At 54.4% G+C, this 24440-nt stretch overlaps 3 protein-coding genes across 3 annotated transcripts; 2 read left to right on the top strand and 1 right to left on the bottom strand.

Annotated features, from left to right (window-relative positions):
* Positions 1 to 86: 86 nt before the first annotated feature.
* MYCGRDRAFT_91809 (uncharacterized protein) lies at positions 87 to 14672 on the top strand (the record flags this gene model as incomplete). Its single annotated transcript, XM_003853849.1, has 3 exons — positions 87 to 7184; positions 7263 to 12858; positions 13525 to 14672. The coding sequence occupies 3 exons, from the start codon at positions 87 to 89 to the stop codon at positions 14670 to 14672; spliced, it is 13842 nt and encodes a 4613-aa protein (XP_003853897.1).
* Positions 14673 to 16509: 1837 nt separating this feature from the next.
* Positions 16510 to 17336, bottom strand: MYCGRDRAFT_91810 (uncharacterized protein; the record flags this gene model as incomplete). The annotated part of the gene is made up of 2 exons (XM_003854323.1): positions 16510 to 16604; positions 16709 to 17336. 2 exons carry the CDS (start codon positions 17334 to 17336, stop codon positions 16510 to 16512), a joined length of 723 nt encoding a protein of 240 aa, XP_003854371.1.
* Positions 17337 to 22203: 4867 nt separating this feature from the next.
* Positions 22204 to 22425, top strand: MYCGRDRAFT_28904 (uncharacterized protein; the record flags this gene model as incomplete). The annotated part of the gene is made up of 1 exon (XM_003853850.1): positions 22204 to 22425. A coding segment is annotated over one exon (222 nt), but the record flags the coding sequence as incomplete, so codon positions are not given.
* Between the last annotated feature and the right edge of the window lie 2015 nt (positions 22426 to 24440).

The following is a 24440-nucleotide window of genomic DNA, read 5'->3' on the forward strand; positions in this document are numbered from 1 at the left end:
TCTTTTGGCGCGGCGAATCGAACTTTTTTCCAACACCACCACAAACACCCATCGTGGTGATATTGCACTGCTATTTCTGACCGACCATGGAGTGCACATGGGACGAGTCCCTTCTGAGGCTCGGCGACCAGCTGCCTGAGGAATTGCTGGACATTATCCGGACCTCTCGCAACGATCAGCAATATCTTGAAATCCTCACAAAAACAGCGCTCGACGCGAGACATACCTACATTCTGCTCGCACACTGCGATAACCTCTTCGCCCACATTTGCGCATCCCTCCGATCACATGCGTCTGTCGCGACTTCACTCGCCACCTTGGGCCGGATTGTCCCACATGCCCCATTTCTGGCCCCGTTTGCGACCCAACTGCTGGAACGGGAAGAGCACTTGGTCGATTTCTCAAACATCCAGGACCATGATTTACTACTGTATCTTCTTGGCCTCTTCCGGTTGTTGAAATTCAATCACCGAATTTTCAAGAAGCATGTTCCGGCGGATCAGCTTACTGCTTTGATTGGAAGTTGTAGCCCTCCGGCGACATATCTCATTCTTCGAATCCTGCAAATACACCTGAGCGCCGCAGACCACTGGTTTGAGAGTGCAGTAAGGAAGCATCTTGGGCCTGATTCGGTCGATGCGGGAATCGATGGGGTCTGGGATGAAAAGGTTGTGGACTATCGATTTCTGACTCTGTGGGAGGAAGATCGATTTGAGGCGATGGAGAAGCTGAGAAGAGATGCGCAAACGTCCTCGCATGCGACTTCCACTTACCGGACAATCTCAAACGAGTCCATCCACCCGTCGACCTCGCTCGTGGGCGGTGTGCTGTTACCTCGCACCGGAACGCACACGGTCGCCAACAACGCATGCAAGGATCTCGTTTGTACTGCAACCGTGGGCAGCAACCTGTCATCTGTCGCCCAAGCCCTCAAGTCGTCAAATTCCCTGCTGTTGTCTGGGCTTCCTGGATCCGGCAAGACACTCCTCATACGACATGTTGCCAAAGCACTGGGCAAGCTCGACAAGATGGTCACCTTGCATTTGAACGAGCAGAGTGACGCGAAGCTGTTGCTCGGACTTTACACAACTGGCGATACGCCTGGATCGTTTGTTTGGAGACCTGGTGTTTTGACGACGGCCGTGCAAGAAGGCCGATGGGTCCTCATCGAAGACCTGGACCGGGCTCCTAATGAAGTCCTTGGCACTCTTCTGCCTCTGATTGAGAGAAGAGAACTTCAGTTGTCGAATCGCAAAGATGTCGTCTACGCCGCTGAAGGCTTCAGGATTCTTGCCACAGTCCGGAGCTCTGTCAACCATCGGGGTGAGGAGTCGAAGCCTCTCACACACATGCTAGGCTTTAGACACTGGCATACAATTCCAATAGCACTGCCGCCTACAGCTGAGCACGGAAGAATCGCGGCTCACCTGTATCCAAGCCTTGAAAAGCTTCTCCCGCAATTCATGGCAGTCTATGAGCGACTCATAACATTCCGACAGCAGGCCACGTTGGCAGGTCAGAGCAAAACAGGCGTTGCTCGTCCGATCAGCCCGCGAGACCTTTTGAAGTGGTGCCACCGGGTCGCGGCTTTGCTCAAAAGTCGTACATCTTTTACCAGCAGCGAGATCGACTCGATCTATTTGGAAGCTATCGACTGTTTCGCAGGAGCTTTGCCTGATGACTCGACTCGTGATGACTTATCCGCTGTGATTGCAGAAGAGCTTCACATCGATCCTCAAAGAAGACAATACCTTCTCACAACCCGCGAAGTCCAATACCAGGCTGACAAGTCCAAGATTGTCATCGGAAGATACAGTCTTACGAAGTCTCGACAGTTTAAAGCGCAAGAAGGGTCTTTCTCCACGAATCCCCACACCACACGAATGCTCGAGCGAGTGACGGCTGCAGTATTGAACCGTGAACCACTGTTGCTCGTCGGCGAGACAGGTGTTGGCAAGACTACAGCAGTGCAGCATCTTGCAAATCATGTTGGCAAGAAGCTCGTACCATTCAACTTGTCACAGCAAAGCGAAGCTGGCGATCTTTTGGGTGGCTTTAAGCCGGTCAATGCCAGAACATTAATGGTTCCCATGAAAGATGAGTTTGACGATCTTTTTGCACAAAGCTTCAGTGCGACCAAGAACCAGCAATTCCTTCAACTCCTCGGCAAGCAGATGGCAAAGGGCAATTGGAAAGCCCTGTGTAAGCTCTGGCACCAGGCGCTTACAATGGTCGAACAGCAACGAGCTCCTTCGCCTGCACGAGAAGAAGCACCAAGCAAGAAGCGAAAAGTCGATTCGAAGCACGTCATCGACTTTGCTCGCTGGGATGAGTTCGCGGCTCAGGTTCATATCGTCGAGGGCAAGCTGGCGGGAGGAAACGAGATCGCTTTCACGTTCATCGAAGGCAACATCGTCAAGGCCGTGAGGAACGGAGACTGGGTGCTCTTGGATGAGATCAACTTGGCCTCTTCGGACACGCTGGAAGCAATCGCCGACCTCCTCGACGCAGCGCCTTCTCTTCTCCTCACGGAAGCCGGCAATATCGAGCGCATCAATGCTCATCCCGACTTCCGGGTTTTTGCGGCCATGAACCCAGCGACAGATGTTGGAAAGAAAGACCTCCCTCCTGGCATTCGATCACGTTTCACGGAGCTGTATGTCGACAGTCCAGACAAGGATCTCAAGAGTCTGCAGAGCATTGTCCGCGCGTATTTGCGCCAGGAGTCTTCAGCGGATCCTGGCGTGGCGTTGGACGTCAGCCAGTTGTATCAAGACATTCTCGCGCGTGCAGCCGATAACAAGCTCGTTGATGGTGCTGGACAGAGACCGCACTTCTCCCTGCGCACGTTGACGAGAACGCTCAGCTTTGCAAAGAACATACAGCAAAGTTGCAGTCTTCGTCGGGCTCTGTACGAAGGGTTTCAGATGAGCTTCCTGACGTTCCTCGACAGCGAGTCCATACAGCTCGTCCAGCCGCTGATCCTCAAGCATCTCTTCAAGAAGACCAATGTACGAGCTGAACTGCAGAAAGCTCTTCGGAAACCCGACGATGGCAATTTTTACGTTCAAGGCCACCCTGGCAGCAAGCACTGGATACGACGAGGCGCCGCGGAGCTTCAAGACCAACCTGAATACATCATCACGCCCTTTGTTCAGGGCAATTTGGAAAATCTCGTCCGAGCGGCTAGCACAAGACAATTTCCAGTGTTGATTCAAGGTCCCACCTCAAGCGGCAAGACCAGCATGATCGAGTATCTCGCCAAGCGCACTGGGCATACTTTCACAAGAATCAACAACCACGAGCACACCGACCTGCAGGAGTATCTTGGCACCTACGTTTCGGGCACTGACGGCCGCCTGCAGTTTCAGGAGGGCGTTCTGGTCAAGGCTTTGCGCGAAGGACACTGGATTGTGCTTGATGAACTGAACCTTGCACCTACTGATGTTCTCGAAGCGCTGAACAGATTGCTTGATGACAATCGGGAACTTCTCGTACCAGAGACTCAAGAAGTCATCCGGCCTCATTCCGACTTCATGCTCTTCGCAACGCAAAATCCCGCTGGCCTCTACGGCGGACGCAAGATCCTTTCTCGGGCCTTCCGCAACCGCTTTCTGGAGCTTCACTTCGACGACATTCCAGTCGATGAACTGCAAGAGATTCTCCATCGTCGCACTCAACTCCCTGAGTCTCGAAGCAGACGTATCGTGGCGGTGTATAAAGAACTGTCAGTGTTACGACAAGAGAACCGTCTCTTCGAGCAGAAGAGCTTCGCGACCCTCAGAGATCTATTCCGTTGGGCTCTGAGACCGAATGATACAATCGATCAGCTCGCTGCGAATGGGTACATGCTCCTGTGCGAGCGTGTCCGCAAGCCAGAGGAGAGGGTTGCACTCAAAGCAGTGATTGAGAAGGTGATGAGTGAGAAAGGACCTCGCGTTCGCATCGATGAGGAGGCGCTATACGCTGAAACGTGTCCCGAGATTTCGCTTCACAAGCAGAATGCAAGTGCCGATGGAGTCGTGTGGACCAAAGCCATGCGCCGGCTTTACGTGCTTGTATCGCGAGCGATTGACAATAATGAGCCCGTTCTGCTTGTTGGTGAGACTGGATGCGGCAAAACCACGGTCTGTCAAATGCTCGCCAGAGCGCTGGCCAAGGAGCTGCACACTGTCAACGCGCATCAAAACACCGAGACTGGCGATTTGATCGGTTCGCAGCGCCCCGTGAGGAATCAGGCTGCCATCGAAGCGGCACTACGAGAGCAGCTGATTGCTTTAGAAGCACTGCGGTCTGTGCAGCAGAGGGAGGGCTCAACAGACGCCCTTCTTGCGGCATATGATCAAGAGCTTGCCGCACTGAGCAAAGAACAGAAAGCATACTACAGCCGCAGCGCATCCCACCAGGCTATTCAGACTTCCCGCACTCGCTTCAAGGCGCTCTTCGAATGGGCAGACGGGAGTCTCGTTCACGCTATGCGCGATGGATCATTTTTCCTGCTCGACGAGATCTCTCTTGCGGATGACTCGGTCCTTGAGCGAATCAACTCCGTCCTTGAATCCCAGCGAAGCATTTTGCTTGCCGAGAAAGGCAGTCTGGACTCCTCGATTAGTGCCGCCGCGGGCTTTCAATTCTTCGCCACCATGAACCCTGGGGGTGACTACGGCAAACGCGAACTCTCTCCCGCTCTTCGCAATCGCTTCACCGAAGTCTGGGTGCCAGCGCTCTCGGACATGGACGATATCTTGCAGATCGTTCGTGTAAAGCTAGTCCCAGCCGCGCACGACTTCGCCGATGCGATGGTTGAATTCGCAAGCTGGTTCAAGTCTCGATTTGACACTTCCGCAAGTGCCTCGGTCTCAATTCGAGACACCCTCGCTTGGGTCGAGTTCATCAACGCTTTTCAGCAAAACCTAGCAGCTGCCGTTGTTCACGGTGCCGCGATGGTCTACATCGATACTCTTGGAGCGAATCCCGCCGGACTGATGTCAGTTATCTCAAACGACATCGAGCAAGAACGACAGGCGTGCTTAGAGCAGCTCGGGAAACACTTGGGTGTCGATGCACATGCTGTATATGGCGAGACGTTCGATGTTCAACTCGACGCGGCTAGATTTGGCATCGGTCCGTTCGGGGTCAACAGACTCCAAAACGCTGCGCCAAGGGATCTCGCTTTTACATTCGAGCCACCAACGACGAGATCGAACGCCATGCGAGTAATGCGCGCACTGCAGCTCGTGAAGCCAGTCATGCTGGAAGGCAGTCCAGGCGTGGGTAAGACTGCAATAGTCACAGCGATTGCCGGCGCCGTGGGCATGCCGCTTACCAGGATCAACCTTTCGGACCAGACCGATCTTCTTGACCTCTTTGGCTCTGACGCTCCCGTCGAAGGCGCCCAGACTGGTACATTTGTCTGGCGAGATGCACCCTTTCTCCGTGCGATGAAGAAGGGCGAGTGGGTCCTCCTCGATGAGATGAATCTTGCTTCTCAGTCTGTCCTGGAAGGTCTGAACGCCTGCTTGGATCACAGAGGAGAGGTTTTTGTCCCTGAATTGGGGCAGAGCTTCACGAGACATCCCGACTTCCGTCTATTTGCAGCGCAGAACCCGCATCATCAAGGTGGCGGGCGCAAGGGTCTTCCGGCTTCATTTGTCAATCGATTTACCGTCGTCTATGCAGACTCTTTCAAGGCGGAAGATCTCATGCTCATCTGCCAGCGCATGTTCCCAAATCTTGAGCGCGCTTACATCGAACAGGCTGTGGCGTTTGTCAGCAAGCTGAACGACGATGTTGCCAATCGTCGCAAATTCGGGTCGAGCGGCGGTCCATGGGAGTTCAATTTGAGAGATACTGCAAGATGGCTGGGTCTCGCTGCCTCGGGTGAAGGACTGCTCAAGGCGGGAACACCGCAAGACTTTGTCGACATCCTGTTCACGCAGCGATTCCGCACTTCGTTTGACAGAAGCTGCGTACAAGACTTGTTCGCAACAGTGTTCAGCGATGCACAGCCAATGTCCGATATGTTCTGCAACTTGTCGTCGAGGACACTGCAGGTCGGAATCGGCATCCTTCCACGAGACTCACTGGTTGCTAGGCCTCAAGCTAGTGGCATGATACAAGCACCCAGTCATCTCCGTGCACTGCAATCGATCATGCTCTGCGTGCATCAGGCATGGCCGGTCGTGCTTGCCGGACCTCCTGGTGTGGGGAAGACTTCTATTATCGAGAGGTTAGCTGCTTCGGTGGGAGCGAATGTCGTCACGCTAGCGATGAGCGCTGAGACCGACGCATTGGATCTGATTGGAGGTTACGAGCAATACGATCCGCACCGCCAGTCGGCTCAGGCTCTCAGTGAGCTGCGGATGAAGTTCGACCAGTTCTGCAAGATGTGTCTTGTAGAGAGCTCTGCCTCCCAGACATCGGAGCTTCTACGGCTGGTTCGAGGGCTTTTTCTTGATCCTACTGACATCACTAACATCGTAGGTCTCGCACAAATACTTCCACCACCAGCACAATCCGAGATCCTGCCTCTTGTAACGGCAATACGCGCGACGGCCAAGACGATCGATAAAGCCCGCTTCGAATGGATCGACGGCCCACTCATCGAAGCTCTGCAGCAAGGCAAATGGCTGATCTTGGACAACGCCAACCTGTGCAGCCCTTCTGTGCTCGACCGCTTGAACTCTCTCCTGGAACCCAACGGCACTCTCGTCTTGAACGAGCATAGCGGCCCGGATGGTACAGCTCGTATCATCCGTCCACATCCTAACTTTCGGATCCTCTTGACTGTAGACCCTCGCCTCGGTGAGCTCTCGAGAGCCATGCGCAATCGCGCAGTCGAACTTCACCTGTCGCCAAACGACATGAACGTCACGTCAACTGATGGCTTACACACGGAGTCTGCCATCGCTCGGTTCAAAGCTCTCAGCGCTGCCGATGGCGAGCTTGCTTCGACCGTTGCCAGTGATCATCTAGCCATCTCGGACCGCATCTTAGTCCCCAGGCTACAGCGACAGATTCAAAATGGCTTGTTCGCTGCAAGCTCGCTGCATCCAGACGCTATCACGTCAGTCGTAAAGCTCGACATCAGTCCAGCCATGGCCTTCTACGAAGATTCCGCAAGCGCCATGCAGACCACTGCTGACTACGCTTGTGTCCAGGTCAGTCGCCCAGCCAAATCTTCTGTAAGTGTGCTCGTAGCTGACGGTAGGTCTATTTCTCAGACTCTTCATCCCCTCAACAACACTCCTCTCGTTCTTCAGGTGGCATCTACAGGCGCAACCAGAGCCCTCTCACTGGCAGCGCGGTATGACGCAGCAGTCTCACTGCAGAAGTTGATAAAGGCTGTATCCGATGTCAGCGCGGACCGCAAATTGATGGAAAGCCTAGCACGATTCATCAGAGCTGCGAGGAAAGATTCGGGAAGCTCGAGCAAGAGCTCAATGGCCCAGATCCTGAAGAGCATGCTTTTGCCTATAATGGACTGGACCCAGGCCCAATTGACGACTACCGAAGGCGAATTGCTGTACATGCGCAAAGCAATGAACAACCTCCTCTCAATCTGCTGGTTCGTCGTGCAAAATCTTGGGACCGACGCAATGGACCGAGCGCTCCTGGCCACCTCTGTGATGGTTGCGCGGACAATCTGCTCGAAGAGCATAGTCGAAAGCACGACCCTGGCTCCCACGCTGGACCAATTCCAGGAAGCGCTCTCGGAGCTGAAGTTCACCTCAAATGGAGAATCTGGCCAGGCTTGTGTTGCCTTGTGGAAGACATTCAAGCCACAAATGCCCACGAACATGGATCAGCTGTCTTCATTACTGAAGTTTGAACAGGTCGTCGAGCATTTCGATCAGACTGTCAGGTTTGGAATGCCTGTCAAAGAGATCGTCGCATTGAGGCTGGCATTCCAGCGTGCACTTGACATTGGTACGGTCTCAGGAGCAGACCTGGATGCTCTTGCTGAGAAAGCAATGGCGTCTATACCACAGCAGAAAATGGAGGTCGACGGTGAGTCGAGTGAAGATGCTGTTACGCTTGCGCCACACTTTGCCGCCGCATTTGGATACCTTTGCCAGCATTTCGCGCTGTTGACTTTAAGCAAACCACGACTGACGCCGGCTGAGAGCACTGCTTTGGAGGTCTTGGCTCTGAGAAAGACCATGGATGGCATGAATCGCACTCACGGACAAGCTCATTCATCACCGCAACGACTGTTGAGTGTCCTCGGACTGTGTGCGCAGTCAGAGGACGAGGCCGGCCACGACGACGGACAAAATGGCGATCAAATCATCTCTGTTGCACTAAGAAGGATATCCGATGCCGACATGGTTTCTCTCCATGGCCTCAATCTTCTCGAAAGCGAAACAAAAGCCCTTGGTCAGACGGTGGCCTCGAAAGCCGAGCTTGTTTCACAAGATGGACTCCCCGCCCTCGACACTTGTCTTCGTCACCTCGTTCACAACGTTCTCGAAAGCATATCTGCTGCTACCGGCGCACTTTCCGACGAATCTGCTCGACTGATTGCTGCATTAGACGGCCAGGAGCACACTTCCGAATACAGTAATTCTGCTTTGTTGCAGCTCTGGCGGGTGATCCAGTATCTCCTTACAGCAAAATCGCCTAGTGCGACCAATGCTCAGTCATCATCCGACGCATGGTCCGCCTTCGCTGTCGCCTGCTTTGAGCTCTACATCCCGGATCATGCCTTTGATCCAGTACAAGAAGCACAGATCCAGATTGCGGTCTTCCAGCAGACCAAGGATGATGTCCAGTCTAGACTCGTCGCATTGCGCGCCTTCAGACAAGCTTGGGTTGGCGAACAAGGCTCTCTGAGAGCTCGTCTGCTCGAACAAGATCTCAGTGTGCTGGGCGAAGGTCCTCCCGCAGTGCAGATATGCAGACCGCCAACTTCAGAGCTTGCGCAACTCCACAGCGAATTTCAAGCACTCATGCGCATCGTCAAGCCGCTACGTCAAAAGGCGAACAGTCATCAGCTGAATTCGGATTGGGTCACTCAGCCGCTGAGCGAGAAGTCAGACATTGATACGCTGGACCAGAATGCGTGGAGTAACCTGCGAGTCATCCGGATTCGTCTCACTGAGCAATATCGTGCTTACGGAGATCTGACCGTGCCAGTGGTAGGGTTCATCGATGCTCTTTTCATCGCCCGACGACTCGGTCTGCGAGGCGCAAATCTGTATGCTGCAAAGTCGACAGTTCGGAGATCAGTGAGCTCGATCACGCCAATTGTCGATGCTGGGCTGAACGAGTGGCTGTCTGACGACCACTTCATCCGCGTTCAGCAAGCGTGCCGATCGAAGGACGAGCAACTGTACTGGCTGTCAGTGATCGCAGTGCGGTCATGTTACATCCCTGTTAAAGCAATGTCAGCGGATTTGCGAAACACCATCGACGTCGCCTTCCGTGGATTCTATGAAGCCTGGAGAACAGAGTTGAGCCGTGATCAGAGACTTGATGCCGCGAATTCGAGCCTTTACAGGTATCGCGGTGGAGACGATGATGAAGAAGAGACTTCCGCCGAAGAATTGAATGAGCTCTTTCCGGGGTATGAGAACGGCGTCGATGCTGCAGCTCGGTCGACGAAGAGCAAAATTGGAAGTGGTGCGCAAGCTCTCGCGGCAAACATGGCGAGGCTTTACCATTCCGTCCATTCTCCACTCGAAGCAAATCATGAGCATCTCATCGAACTCATCCAGCAGATTGGTCGACTCTCCGTCGTCGCACCTCAGATGACCATGCCTGGCTTGCTGTGTTCTCTGCACCAGCTGATCACAAAGCTGTCCTCGGCCACTCCGACCTCGCGAAGCCGCTTTGCCAACATCTATCTGGAACCAAATCTCGGGCAATGCAAGGCGCTCGTCGCCTTAATCAGTAAGATCCAAGCACGTTTCGAGTTCATTCACAGCGCGTGGCCAGAACATGCTTCGCCCATCGAAGTTCAGCGCGCGTGCAACACAGTCTTGGAACTCAGCCACTCGGAACCCTTGGCCTGCTTTCTGCCGCCAGTCGAGAAACTCCATGCCGCTATTGCTGAGTGGCAAAAGGTAGCCAGCTCCGAGTACTCTGCCAGCGCTTTGCTCGAAGACATCACTAGCATGGTGATCAGCTGGCGACAACTGGAGCTCTCGACCTGGGCCGGTCTGTTCGAGCACGAAGACCGCGAATGTCAGAAGAGTGCCGCGTCTTGGTGGTATATCGCCTACGAGACGATCATTCGTGCTTCAGACGAGATCAGCCGATCAACAGAGTCCCTCGCCATGTTCGCGCAGGATCTGATTGAGACCTTGGGCACTTTCCTCGCCAATTGCGGTATGGGCGAGTACAGTATCCGCTTGAGCATGCTCAGGGACTTCGAAGCAGATCTCGCTACCCGGTCTACTGACCACCCGATGCTAGTGATTGTCCGTGAAGCGCTCGCAAGCTTAGTGGCATTCTACTCTCACTTCGAAGGCACGGTCAAAGAACATCTCGCCAAGAGACGCGCGGAGCTGGAGAAAGAGGTGAAGAATGTCATACAGCTAGCAAGCTGGAAGGATCGCAACATCGAAAAGCTGCGAGACAGTGCCAAGTCCTCGCACAAGAAGCTCTTCAAGAGCGTTCGCAAATACCGCCGGCTTTTGAGCGAGCCAGTGAAGCCTCTGCTGATGAGTGATCTTCCACGATCTGCAGCTGGGGATATGGCACTGTCGATGTACCCGCAACACCTTCAGAGGTCCGCCGAAGATGTGGACTCGCCACAATCTGTCACACTGCAATCCTGGCTGGAACGCCCTGACTTCATCATCGATCTCTCTAGCACCATCCATGAGCTTGAGCGACATTCGCAAGCGAACAAGCTGCCTGATGCTGCTCGGAAGATCGCCAAATTTTTGAGCGAACTCGACGATGAGAGCAATGAGCTTCGGAAAGCGACGCCCAGCGTTGCCACAGAAGAGAACAAAAAGACGGTGCAACATCTCAAGACTCGCAAGAGACGACTCTTGGCAGATGTGCTGCGCGATGTGCGCTTGATGGGCTTCCAGACCAACATCAGCGATGATGTGCTGGCTCAACAGAGTTCGCTGCACGTCGTTCTTGCCAAAGTCCCGCCGCTCACTTTGTACGGAGGGCAAATCATGGCCATTACCGCTGCCGATCAAGACTTCCACCGCTTGCTTCATATCATGCCATCCGTGCGCGAAAGCACGGTCAAGCACTCCGAAGACCTTACACCGGCCGAGGTCGCGCGAGGAAGGACTCTTCTGGAGAGCATGTTGCAATTCTTGGTCTCCCAGCACACTGCACTTGGAGAGCATATCGGAGACTGCACGAAGCTTCAGACAGTCCTAAGCCAACTCACAGCGGTTGCAAGAAGTCAAGAACCTTCCGCTCGAGATCATACCGCGGGCACCGTCAATCATCTCAGAGCAAAGATCTCGAGCCTCCGCTCCGTGCTTGATGCATGCATCCAGTGCGTTCAAATTCAGAGCGAGCTTTCCGGACCGCTGTACGACGCAAGTAGAAGTGCCTTACAAACTCCGAGCAACGAACTAGCCTTTGTCGATGTTGCGCTGCAATCGCAAGGGACATTGCCAGCTGGCGTCGACAATGCTGCTATTCGTGCCGTCGAAGAGTCCTGCGCTCTTGCCGTTCAGCAAATCTCCCACGTTGTGGCCGAGCAAACAGGACTCCACCCCGAGCTTGGTCCAGTTCTTGGACAGCTTTCGCGGTGGGTACAATCTGATGATCAGAAGGCAGACAATGCGACAAGCCGCTCCATCACGACATCTGATCGTATTGTCAAAGACTTGCTGGCCATTTTGCACCAGGTGAAATCCATTGCAGTCACCGTTGAACCGATCTCAACAAACGGGACCGCAAAGAAAGCGTGGCTGCTGGAGCAGCAGAGCTTGATCCACCGCGCCATGCAAGCGCTTCAAGTTGGTCCTATTGCAATGCAGCTGGCGTCGCTGTTCGGCACCATGCAGCACATTTCCGACAGCGAGATGCCACAGATTTCACTTGTCTGCAGCGAGATATTTGCACTCTTCCAGGCGTACGCCAGGAATGTAGAACAGACGCTGGAAAAGCTTTGCAAGCTTCACGCAGCGTCTGCACAAATGGCTCATAGATTGGCTACCTCATTCATTCAGCTCGCACAGCACGGGTTTTGTACTCCATCGGAAAAGGAGCCAGGCGACGATAAACATTCCGGGCAAGTCGAGAGTGGCACTGGTCTTGGAGACGGAGAAGGAGGTGAGGATATCAGCAAAGACGTCGGGGCAGATGAGGATCTCTCCGAACTCGCCCAAGACGCCAAGTCCAAGGACAACGACGATGATGACGAGATGGAGAACGAGAAAGATGCCGTCGACATGGCGGACGAAGATCTCGAAGGTGACTTCGACGAGGACGCTGGGTCCGAAGGCGAAGAGGATGAGGAAAAAGACATGGACGATGCAGACATCGACGAAGAAGCTGGAAGCGTTGATGAGAAAGATGGCGCTGTTGATGAGAAGACTTGGGACGATGGCAAGGCCGAGGATGCCGACAAGGAGGCCGACAAGGGCAAAGGTACGCGCACGGAAGACGTCGCCGCCGCAGAGAATGCAGAAGCTGGCGAAGAGGAAGGCAAGCAGGGGCAGGAAGGCGAGGACGGCGAGCAAGATGAAGAGACGGGCGCAGACGACGAAGCAGAGGCCGAACACATGCAACCAGAACAAGCCGATCCTCATATGGAGCAGGAACAGAACCTGGACCTGCCGGAAGACATCAACATGGACGGCGACAAGGATGACGACATTTCCGATGCCGGCTCCGAGTTTGCGGATGAGTTGAGCGATGTGGACTTCAAAGGTGAAGCAGGGCAAGATGAGCCTGCGGATACTGAGATGGAGGAGAAGGAGGGCGAACAGGATGCAGAAGACGGAGAAGATAACGGCGAAGCCACGACCGAGGATCAAGAGCCGATTGATGATGGCCAAGAAGAGGATGCAGGATCGGATGTCGCAATGCTGGATCAACCCGAGGCGAAAGACGACCCAAATGATGGCCTCGTTTCGGCGGACGCCGGGCAAGGCAACGAAGATGATGAGACCGCGCAAAATCAGGGCGCTCTGTCCGCCGCCGAACAATTCGAAGAGGACCACGATGCGCAGCAGCAGCCCAGCACGCAGTCCGGCGCGGCCGAAGGCAGCAACAAAAGCCAGCAGGAGGCGTCTTCTGGCAAAGCCGAACCGGGGCAACAGGAGCAAGACCTCCCGTACAAGCAGCTGGGTGACGTGCTGAAGCAGTGGTACGAGCAGCATCGCGAGATCGAGGCTGCACAGGAGCCCAAGGATGACGACGCAGAACCTGGTGCGCCAGAAGATGTGGACATGACAGACCCTCGTTTTGAGCACCTTCCGGAAAACGGCGATTCGGACATGCAGGCTCTTGGGGCTGCTGCTGTTGAGCAGTCCAAGGCACTTGATGAGCAGAACGCAATGCCCATCGAGGAGACCGAGCCAGAGGATACTTCAGTCTCCAAGCTGGAAGAGTCTCCTCAGCCACCACAAGACGAGCCTAAGGATTCAGAAGCAGAAGGGACCACCTCCAACGACAAAGGTGGAGATTCGGCACCAAAGCAAGAAAAGGCAATCGTCGGACAGCCGAAGGACTTGGACATGGACCTGGACATGGCTGAAACGGCTGAAGATCACGAAGAAGGCGATCTGGAGGAAGTTGACGAGCAGCTCACGAACACGCATCTCTCACAGGACGGCCAAGGCCTCATGACAATCGAAGAAGCGCGTCAGGCGTGGTCCGAGCACGAGAGCAGAACCCGCAATATGGCGATCGTTCTCACCGAGCACCTTCGTTTGATCCTTCAGCCAACACAAGCCACGAAGATGCGAGGAGACTTCCGCACCGGAAAGCGGCTCAATATCAAGAAGATCATCCCGTACATCGCTTCGTCCTACAAGCGAGACAAGATCTGGATGCGCCGTTCGATCCCGAGCAAACGCTCCTATCAAATCATGCTGGCCATCGACAATTCCGAGTCCATGAACGAGAATGAGCGCAAGGGACTCGCATTCGACACCCTCGCTCTCGTAGCGAAGAGTATGTCGATGCTTGAGGTCGGGGAGCTGTGCATTGTCGGGTTTGGCGAGACAATCAATATCAACCACGAATTCGACATGCCCTTTACTTCCGATGCCGGCGCAGAAGTCTTCCGGCAGTTCAGCTTCTCGCAGTCAAAGACCGATGTCAAGAAACTCCTCGAGAAGTCAATTGAGCTCTTCCGCACTGCCCGGCTGAAAGCCACTGGCGCAACGAGCAACCTCTGGCAGCTGCAACTCATCATTTCTGATGGATTGTGTGAAGATCATCCCTCAGTCCGACAACTTGTCCGTCAAGCGCACGAAGAGCAGATCATGGTCGTCTTCATCGTCGTGGACTCTGCAGCCGAAGAGTCTAGTGTGGGTCCACAGAAGAGCATCATCGATTTGCCTGTGGCACAGTTCGCGAAAGATGCCAATGGAGACATGCAGGTGAAAATGGGCAAGTACCTGGACACATTCCCGTTCAGGTACTACCTCATCGTTCGGGATGTACTGGAGCTTCCGAGTGTGTTGGCGGGCGCTTTGAGGCAATGGTTCGCAGAGGTTGTGGAGGCTGGTGGCTGATTTTTTTTCTTTGCGCAGTCTTATGGTTCAACAGCACAGCATAGCACAGCGTAGCATAGCGAGGCGTTCGGTGCGTATCATGGTCAATTGCAGCGTCTACCAAAATCGTGATTGACGGAATCATCAAGTCGAACTTCAGTTGCGTACGACTCTCTTTGTCGTTTAGTCTTGGTACTACAAATAGGTGCGTAGCGGCTAAGATTAATCTCCAGTACAATAGGCCCTCACCCAACGTCAGATCGGACCTCCTGCCTACTCCGAACTAACCACACTCTGTCTCTGCTGCCACTCACTCCTTCTCCTCTTCCAATATGGATCCTCATCATCGTCATAGCCTCGATAATGACAAAAGCAAGTATACTCTAGACTCTTTCTGACTCTTCCCCACACACTTCTCTTCTTCTCCGCTACCTCGCATCGCCAACAAGTTGTGCGCTGCATGCGATGACGCCAGGTTCCGCGTTGGTTGCGGCGGTGCACCAGCTAAGCGCGCCCGGGAAGTGTGGCCGAGACAGAGGGCGTGTGTGTGTGGTTTGTGTGGTTTGTGTGGCCTGTGGACGAGTGATTCAGGGGTGGTGAATGAAAGGTCGTCAGCCCATTCGGATGGGCGTTAGTAAAGGTCGTGGTGGGCGAGGCGGGCGAGCTTGGGTCCATGCCAATCACAGGTACGGACGAGTTGCGATTGGAAATGTCGGCTGGGTTGAGAGCGGCAGCTGGATGCGGCAATGCGTAGTCCTGGGTGGTGATGGTGGGTTCAGGTGGGATGTGTGGTGCAGGCGGTGATGTGCCGTCAAAGTGAATGGGTCGTTGGTTGGTGATGGATCGGAGAGGCGTCTTGTTCATGGGGACTTTCGCAGGTTTGTGCTTGCAAGGTCTCTCTGTCTTCGGGCTGGCGGCGGCCGTATGCGTAGAATGATCCAATGTCGAGTTCTGATTCGGCTTCGGGTGTGCTGAAGAGGTAGAATGCTGGACACTTGCTTGACGAAGACTACTGAAACGCAATGCTCCATTCGACAGTGCTCTTTGAGTTTCCGATCGACTCAGAGTATGCAGAACTCTTGTCCCAAGGGCTTGAATGCCGCTATCGCTGGAACGATCCTGTCTGAGGCTCGGACTTGCTAAAGGGGGGCGACATTCATCGTACATCGCAGTGCCCGAGTCACGATAGCGCGCAGAGCTTTCTTCGCGCATCGTTCCATTTGACAGTGCCGCGCCTTGCACCACTGTAGGTGGCGAGTTCTCAGGCGGAGCTTGAGGCCGATTATTCTTCTGCAGTTTACGGCCAAAAGACTTGATGGTATTACCATCATCGGGCTTCTTTTCCTTTGGGAACAAAGACCAAGACATTGGTCTGCATATCCGAGGTCCCTCATCGCTTCTCTGATGCTCGTGAAAATGGCCAGGAGGCTCCGGAAAGCTATTGACTATGTCGATTGTCCTTATTGTCCCGGGCGTAGACTCGATCTGGCTCAGTTCCGCTTCAGCGATCACTGCATGGGATGCATTGCGTACTCGAATAGGTACGTGGATCGACCGAATGCTGGCGCGAGTTGAGGCTCGATGAGGAGAGACTATCACAGCATTTCCAGATGCGTGACGAAGAGCTCTCTGAGAAGCCGTGAGCTCATCAGGACCATTGTGGGCGACAGTCCTATCGTTGTGAAGTGCGGGCCTGACCGACGATCCTTGAAATTGAGAGGCCTGTGCAGTCGGAAGGCTGACTTCTCCGTAGCGTGGGTCCTCGCCATCATGAGCAGTACGTCGGTTCTGACCCTTTGCTGGTGCTGCCCCAAAAGGATGTGACTCTACTCCTTCAAACCTTCTCGTGGAATGTGCACTAGCCGGCGGTCTCCAGAATCTCGCCCCCGTCCGAGTAGGCGTATCCAGTAGAATTCGCCTTTGACCTCTCAAGACGTCTCTGAGTCGCAGTCCCTGGGCCGGAGAACTGTAAAGGTACTCGTTGAATGATTCCCGAAAGGACATCTGGGATGGCCTGACCATCTGTCGAACAGCGTTCGGCCGGTAGTCTCGCTCACCTGGCCAGCGTGGAAAGCCAGCCGGCGTCTGCGCACGCTCAGGTGGTTTGAACGGTGGTTGGACGGGGCGAATTGGGATTCGAAGTGGCGCAGGTCGGTCGCCGCTTTGCATGACGGAGTCCGAAGTCAGTGAGGCTGTAGTCGAGACCTCACTCCCACGATGATGTTGCAGTGCGTTTTCGTCGACCGAGAAACAGCGGCGATGGCCGGCACGAGATTGACGTGCTTCCGCGACATTGTGAGAGATCTGTGGTGGCGTCGTGACAATGCGGCGCTGGAACGTCCAGTTTGAGGGCACGGTCTTTAGGGTAGGTACACTCTTCTGCTCAGAGATGGTGAAGAGCTTGGTACCAGCGGACCGATTTGTCAGATTCGGACTTGCGTAGGTTGAGAGTATGCTCTGTAGTGAGTCCTTCGCCAAGGATGAGCCATCTTCGTCGTCAGTGTCGGAAAGGTATCCCGACGAGAGCCTGGACGAATGCGAGTATGGCACAGCATCGAAGACGGAGCTATGATCACTAGGGCTGACCTCCGAGGAGCCGATACGTAGTTGCGAGGAGAGTCGATGCAGAGATCGCTTGCGAAGAGGTGGCGTAGGCACTGGGTGAGGATTTGTCGTGTTGTCCATGAATGGTCAAGGCAAGTGAAGTGGTCGGTAGGTTCGGCACTGCTGTGTTTATTTCTTTTCATCAAGAATCTGCGTTAGATATGGTGTTTCGTGCACTTTGTCGCTGAGTGGGGAGAATGAGGTCGTTGTGATGAAAGAGTTGCGAATAGGACAGAGATGGAAGTTATTGTTGGCTTGCTCCTAACATCGGCAGTACCTACCACTCATACTGAATTCGATTGGCGACTGCAACTTCACACCCGTACGCGGGTATGCTGGCTAGCAAGTGGCAGTTGCAACGCACTTGCATAAACTCAGCGGACATCCTCTGCTACCGTAGCGTTGCAAGGTCGTCTTTTCTCACACTCCTGTGGAAAGTGAAGTTGATGTCTGAACCGCTGGGTAGTTTTGCTAACAAGCTTTGGTCAATGGGAGATGTGAAAGCCACTCCTGCTTTGCGGAACACGAATGCCCGCCATCGGCGAGTATGTTACTCTGAAAGCGCGCAATCGAGGCAAAGAATGTACAGCGCATCGAGACGGAGCGTCTTCTTGGACGGGGCCAATGTTAATTCGAGCCAACAGGTATTTCGCGGACTGTCGCATGAATTCGACAAGAGATCGGCCGCAGCTCACTGCCGGCCACTCGGATATCCTCTGCCCGCACATCCCACGGTCCGAGAAGTGCAACATACCACCAACACGCGGATTGAAGGTCCGCTCGGTGGTGGTGGTACAGCACACCGCTCACATCGCATTCCGAGCGATTGGTACCGAAGGCGCACCGGGCTTCGTCATAATTCCTGCTCACCGCCTTACTCAAATGGGTCATTGCACGAGGGTAGGCCCGGCAGAGAGGGCCAAGACGAATGCGTGGCGGCGAGTGGTTCTGTTCTGTCACTGACGTGAGATATTGAGTCTGTTAGCCAGCCGGGTGGATTCGGAGGAATGATGCTCTTGCGGATCCCACGTGCATGACATCTCACCATGTAAGGCAATTCCAGCGATGGAGTAGAATGAGTATCTTCTCCCATTGGCATCGAGCCAAGTGGCATCGTAAGGTGCCATCTAGCGTCTGTGCGGCATGGCAACGGTGAGCAGAGCACATGGATCGGCGCTGCGAGTTCTCGATGTGCTGAGGCAGATTGTACAGCTCCGCATACGCAGTTATGAGCTGCATTCGACCGACTAATTCCACTCTCAGCCGCCAGTGCTGACGTTGTCGTGATGTAGATGTCGTTGGAGATATGGCAGTGATGTCAGGTCTCTGCAAATTCGCCTTGCTCTCCTTCTGGGTCGAGCGCGTTCTTGGGCTGAGCACGAGATTTGCAAGCCACCTCCGCCGCTGCTTTCAAGACACTGCCTCGAATTGCCATGCGCCCAACGTTGTCTGACTTCGTTCATGGCTTCTCTGCAAAATTATTCGGTCGAGGGCTACCTGAGATGACTCGTGGTCCCAACCTGATCTGCACCCGGCTCCCCGACCGTGCCACAGGCACGATCCGCGACGGTGGGCCGACATCCGCGCTTGTCTGTGTAGAGGGGTAACAAGGGATCCATATCACACAGTGCGAGAAAGAGACTGTGCCCACTGCCAGATACCGAGCTAATTCAGGATGATCCGCCAGATGGCATTCAGTCGCCTAATATGCTCCCGACGGGCATGCCTTGCGTCTCGGCTTTGGGAGTTGTGATTTGAAGGAGGGACTGGTCTGAACGTAGCATTTGGCCCGATCGTTGAGATGCCCTTCGCCGCAATTCATGCGATGCCTGCAGACTGTGAACGGGTGCACTGCTTTAATTAACCGTCCTCCGGGACAGCACTATTGCGAACAACCAGTTCTCTTCCGGGAAATCTGATCCTTCAGGAACGAGCCTTTGTGAACCTGATCCTGCACCACAATTTCCCTGCTGTGAACCCAAGAATAAGATCAGCGGACCCCTGCTTGCTGAATGGGTCGCATGGTGTGCAACAATACCGACGGATTCCACATTGCATGATCTGTTGCGGAGAAGATTTGCCTCTGCCAGTGATAGTCGCGACCTAGGAGGTAGAGAGTATAGCGAGGAGGATTTAACCAGAAACTTTGCAAGTACAGTCGAGCATTGTCCAGAACGGGAGTTGTGGCTCTCGGGGCACAAAAGCCGAGCGTCGGCAGTTGTTTAGCCCACGACCCGCACATGATACATGACAGGCCGGCCATCAGATCGCGGATAAGTTTTCTTCCACTCGGCCGCCAAATATGCGACTCACGTGCCATGTCTAGAAGAGCCGCTGTGTCGCAGCCTTCCGAAATGGCTTAGCCACGAGGCCAATCGAGAAGTGGCGTCGCTGTCAGGAACGGGATACAACACAGCTGTGACCCGACAAGGTGGTCGCCTTTGGTGGATCGTCGCACAGCATCAGACAGCCACAACATGAGTGTGACGCACTCTTTGCGGCGGCGCTGTGCGGGCAAGCGTGGATGGACCGTGGATGTGAAGTGCAGATGCTCCGCACATCAAGCGTCGCAGGTAAAGCGACAAGATAGCCGGGACCCACGGCGCCATGTTGCTCGGGCAAATCCCGATATTCCCGAACATTCGTTGGATGTTGGTCAAGGTAATGATGGGTTCATGCCCGCGGGCTATGGACCACTTCTCCATTGTAGATTGTCGGTCTGTGACCAATATCGTAGCAGCAACTGACAGCCATGCCTGACAAGTGATCACCTTGCAAAATGAGACGAGAGATCTCGCTGTCTGTCGTAGCCCGAGGCCCGCAGGAGCAGAATCGCATTGCTTACCTCAAGAAAGTCAAGACTCAAGAGCACAGTCGAGCGTGCCGCGCCAACGGGTTGTGACAGCGACCAGCATTCTCATAGCCGGTATGGAGCAGCCAGGGTATCGTCTCTGGGAGGACAAAAATCGGACAGCGGTATTGATCCGCGGTGACCGCCCGTGATGACCTGACCGCAGTCATGTGTCTGCTGAGGGTCCACTCGGGCGGGTGTTGTTTTCCAACATCCTGATACTCGTGGTAGGAGTGGAGCTCATGCGCTGCGCCCAGTCGGGCTTTTGACAGCCTCGCATTGCGCACGCATATTGCTGCAATGTCCAATTCCAGCAAATTTTGGCGAGAAGATCGTCAAGGGATGCGACGCAGGCTGTACGTGGATAGATGGAGTGATTCAGGATGATGTCTTCTCTTCCAATCGCGCAGTTGTTGTTGGTTGGTTTGGCGACAGTGCAAATGGACGGGAGTCTTGAAGCGAGTGGAGCCTGAGGTAAGCCGGCGTCGATAACGTCCCTTACCGCCTGACTAACGCCAAGCCACCCCTGACTCAACACCGCCCACTTCAGCCGACCTTCTCTCACACCCGACGAAACCTTGACATCCAAATCCTCGCCAAAGAATGTGATCAGCAGGGTCGCGCATTGAAACCCACCACCCTAGCGTGGTCGATTCACTCTAGGAAGGTTCAAGAGTCAATGTCTTAGCTTACCACAGCCGGGTCCGACCCATCACGGCGCATGGACGTGCAGGATCCTGGAGCTGGAACCTAGGTGAACGAAGACATTCAGTCAATGCGCGCTAGGTCTTGCCGCACTCAGCGGTTCCATCCGGGTCTCGTCGTGCACGTCGAGCGTGCGTATCGCAAAACATGATACCGGCAGGTGGTTCACAACGGGACAGCCTGGAGAGATCACGCTGCCTTGGCAAAAACAGGCAGCAGAGCCGCATGTTCAAGGTTCAAAACGCTCCATGACTCTGTACGGTCGTGGGCAGATTCGGCATAGTTTGACGCTCCGCGGCACCGCAATAATCTGACACAAGTCGGGTACCGTGCCTCGAGGCACTGTGTGGGAGAGGCGGCGCGGGATGTTCACACCACTGCCTCAATCTTCACTTGCCGTGCGACTCCAAATCCCGGCATGGTGGGCATTGGTGGCAGGCTAATGAGATGTCTGAGGTCAAAGACTCGTGTCGGCGTGATGCTCGTGGTTCTGGCCTGTCGGACGGATATTGCCTGCCGCAGTCTGGACCTCCGGGACCTTGAAAGCTATCCATGCAACGCTGTGACGATGCTGGTTGATGATCAGCGGTCGTACCCTGCAAGTCCAAAATCCCTCCTGCTGTATAAGCAATGGCCGACAGTAGTGTGTGGCCGCTGTAGCGTGCGTGCGTACTGAGGTACCGAGGGAGCGGTTGCAGGCGTTTCAATGGATGTGGGCATGATGTGGGTGCGGGTGTGCTTGTGGGTGTAGAAGAGTCAAACCCCATTAATGCGTCTGCTATGGATCCGACTCCGTGATGGGCATGGCTGCACGCAACCGGGAACTACTGACTTCTGCTCCAAAGGTAAAAAGCACCCTTGGTTAATCATATACAGCTTATGACCCTCCTGGCCTTTCCTTTCCTCTCGGCCTGTGCGATGTGATTTCTCTGCTTACTCTTGCTCGAGTACATTAATCGTCTACCGCCGTCTCCTCCCAATTCCAACCATCTCTCTCCCTACAGACTATCTGTGAATCACTTCGACTGTACACAACTCACCATACAACTCACGATACTTCGACTCGACTTCATCCCAACGTTGCAACCGATTACATTTCACTCCTTCAGCAGCACCTCTCCTCACATCCGTCCATTGCTTCGAGACGATCCAGCCATGGCACCTCCAAGACCGGCATTGGCTCAGAGCGAGTCCAAAGCCCGCTTCTTTGAACGACTTGGCCTGCAAGAACACAACGAATTCCATCGCCGCGTGTATGCAATGATGAAGGTGTGCATCTGTCCCACTCCAAACATATCGTTCCGAATCTGATCATTCGAACCACAACAGGAGGAAGCAGTCGAAGGTCGCCGACGCATGACGGAATGCCAGGACGTCCTCGTTCCCTCTCTCCGCGGCAACACATCGGTCGAGCCTCCATACAGCAATGCCCAAATCAGCGAAACGGTCACCCATCGAGAAATCCTACGCATCTACCGAATGGCACGACCTGAGACTCGAGTCGTGTATGACCTTGGACGAGACACTGCACGCCTCGAAGAAGAGAATTGGGTCATCCGGTGGATGCTATGGCACGTCTTTCGATACCGAGACTCCCGCAACAAGAATCGTCGACCAAACTCGCCTTGCGAGGATCGTTCGAGATGTTCGAATACGCCAAGCATCTCGTCGATTTCTTCCCGCGGACACGCTCCTACTTCATGTGAGTATTGCCTGCTTGTGAGCCTTCATTGGAACAGGCAGCTGGAATGGAACGCTGACGATGGCCTACAGATCCGACCACAAATACAAACGCACACCGTCAGAGCTGCTATTGGGACCCCGTGCGCAATCAATGGTGCGTCAGATAAAGAACTCGACTTCATTCCAAACCTGTGGCTGGTCTGCTCCCGCTGTTGATTGCCGGTGGAATTATTGACGGAAATCCGGCGGAATCGAAGGCTACACTCTGCCACCTTGAATCGGCTTCGACAAAGATGCCAGTCGCCGTTGCAAACGCCGGCCCCGATCACACACAGACCAGAGGTGGGACTTTCCAGGGCTTTGGGGCGGTGCCGGGATTCTATTGGAGAACACCTACTCGACTGGGCATCCATGCTTCCAAATCCGGACGGACAGCTGAACAGAACATGGGTGCGAGATTGAGCCATTGTCGATCGTGCAAGCAGGCCTTGCCAACAAAAATCGTACCCCACTCCTTCGAGCACCAATATTGATCACATCGGGCTACCGGGAGCGAGAGAACCAGGGTTGACCTGAGAAAGTCAATATCGGTCACCATCAGCATGAGGACACACGTCGCCAGACCATGATGAAGGACGGAGTTGGAACCGATGTTCACGTTGTTCGGACGGAGCTTGTTCCGACGTCAGTATCGTAGTGCTCAAGCTTTGTCGGCACTGGTATCGCGCAGCAATGGAGAACCATGGCTTCAAATGGCAACGTGAGTCCCTTGGTTCAGATGTGATATTTCCGAGCCGAAGGACTGGTGCGGTGCTCCATCCCACGCCCATCTCGGTTCGATTGTCCAATCCCAGAGCTGTCCTGGTCCGACCACTCCCACAGTCAGCTCGTGGAGCCCGTCGAGCCTGGCCATTGTCAGCACTGCACTTCAAGCAGACAAGGGCAATGGGATGAAGATCAAGCTGAGTCGGTTGCTTCCGGTGGGTGGTGCACTGGCGGTACGAGGCGGTCAGCGGCAACAACCCGAGAGCCTGACTCTCAACCATGGGTTACGTCGAATGATCCGCTGTGTCCTTTGTCATGGACGTCGATCAGTCAGTCGGGCACTGACAAGAACCATGGCGGATCCATGGCTGCCACGCTGACAGCCACCTGTCAGTGCTGACACCTTGGGCTCATCACAACAACCAGGTCCGGCAGATGTGATAAAAGGAGGGGATAAGGTCAGGAGAGCGATGAAGATCATCGCGAGGGTCGCTTGTCGACTTTTCATCGCGCTAAGGGATTCGTGCTACGAGCCGATCTGGCCCAGATAACTCACCATAATTCTTAGTGTATTTCATGATCTCTTCGTCTCGATATGTCCAAACCACCTTCCTCTCACTCTGCATCCACCGAATGTACCTCCTCTCAAGCCCAACAACAACCTCATGCGTCTATCGGTGCTGCCCAGGGAAGATCGGAGAAGCGCGACGGCGGCAGGATCAACCATCGCATTTCACTCGCAACCGTGAAGATCACTAGGGACTCATCCCTACAAGCATCCCCGAGCTCACCCATGAACCGAGCCTAACACGAGCTGACAAGTTGCTGACAACGATCACGAATCCATGACCCTGCGAGCGTTGCCTGGAGGAGCTGCATACCCACGTTCGCCGCTCGCGAGGAAGAACATCGGACCGCGTTTCACCCGGACGACAACCAGGAATATGAGTACCAAATGGGCACAAGTAAGCATGAGATGGTTCGACTGCCAACACGACAGGCATACAGTCCATGCCTGAACGCTGACTATGCCAATGGTGTCATTTCAAATTCCACGCCAAAGCGATGATCAAGCTCTTTGGGGAGTCCTTATCCTGGGACAAGCAATTCACCGTCAGCACGCAAAATGTCGAGCCTGTCGCTGCTCCCGAAGTAGGTGTGACCAGTTGCTCTAGTTTCGT

Source organism: Zymoseptoria tritici, chromosome 3 (assembly GCF_000219625.1).
Source record: "Zymoseptoria tritici IPO323 chromosome 3, whole genome shotgun sequence".
In the NCBI taxonomy this organism is placed as follows: Eukaryota; Fungi; Ascomycota; class Dothideomycetes; order Mycosphaerellales; family Mycosphaerellaceae; genus Zymoseptoria; species Zymoseptoria tritici.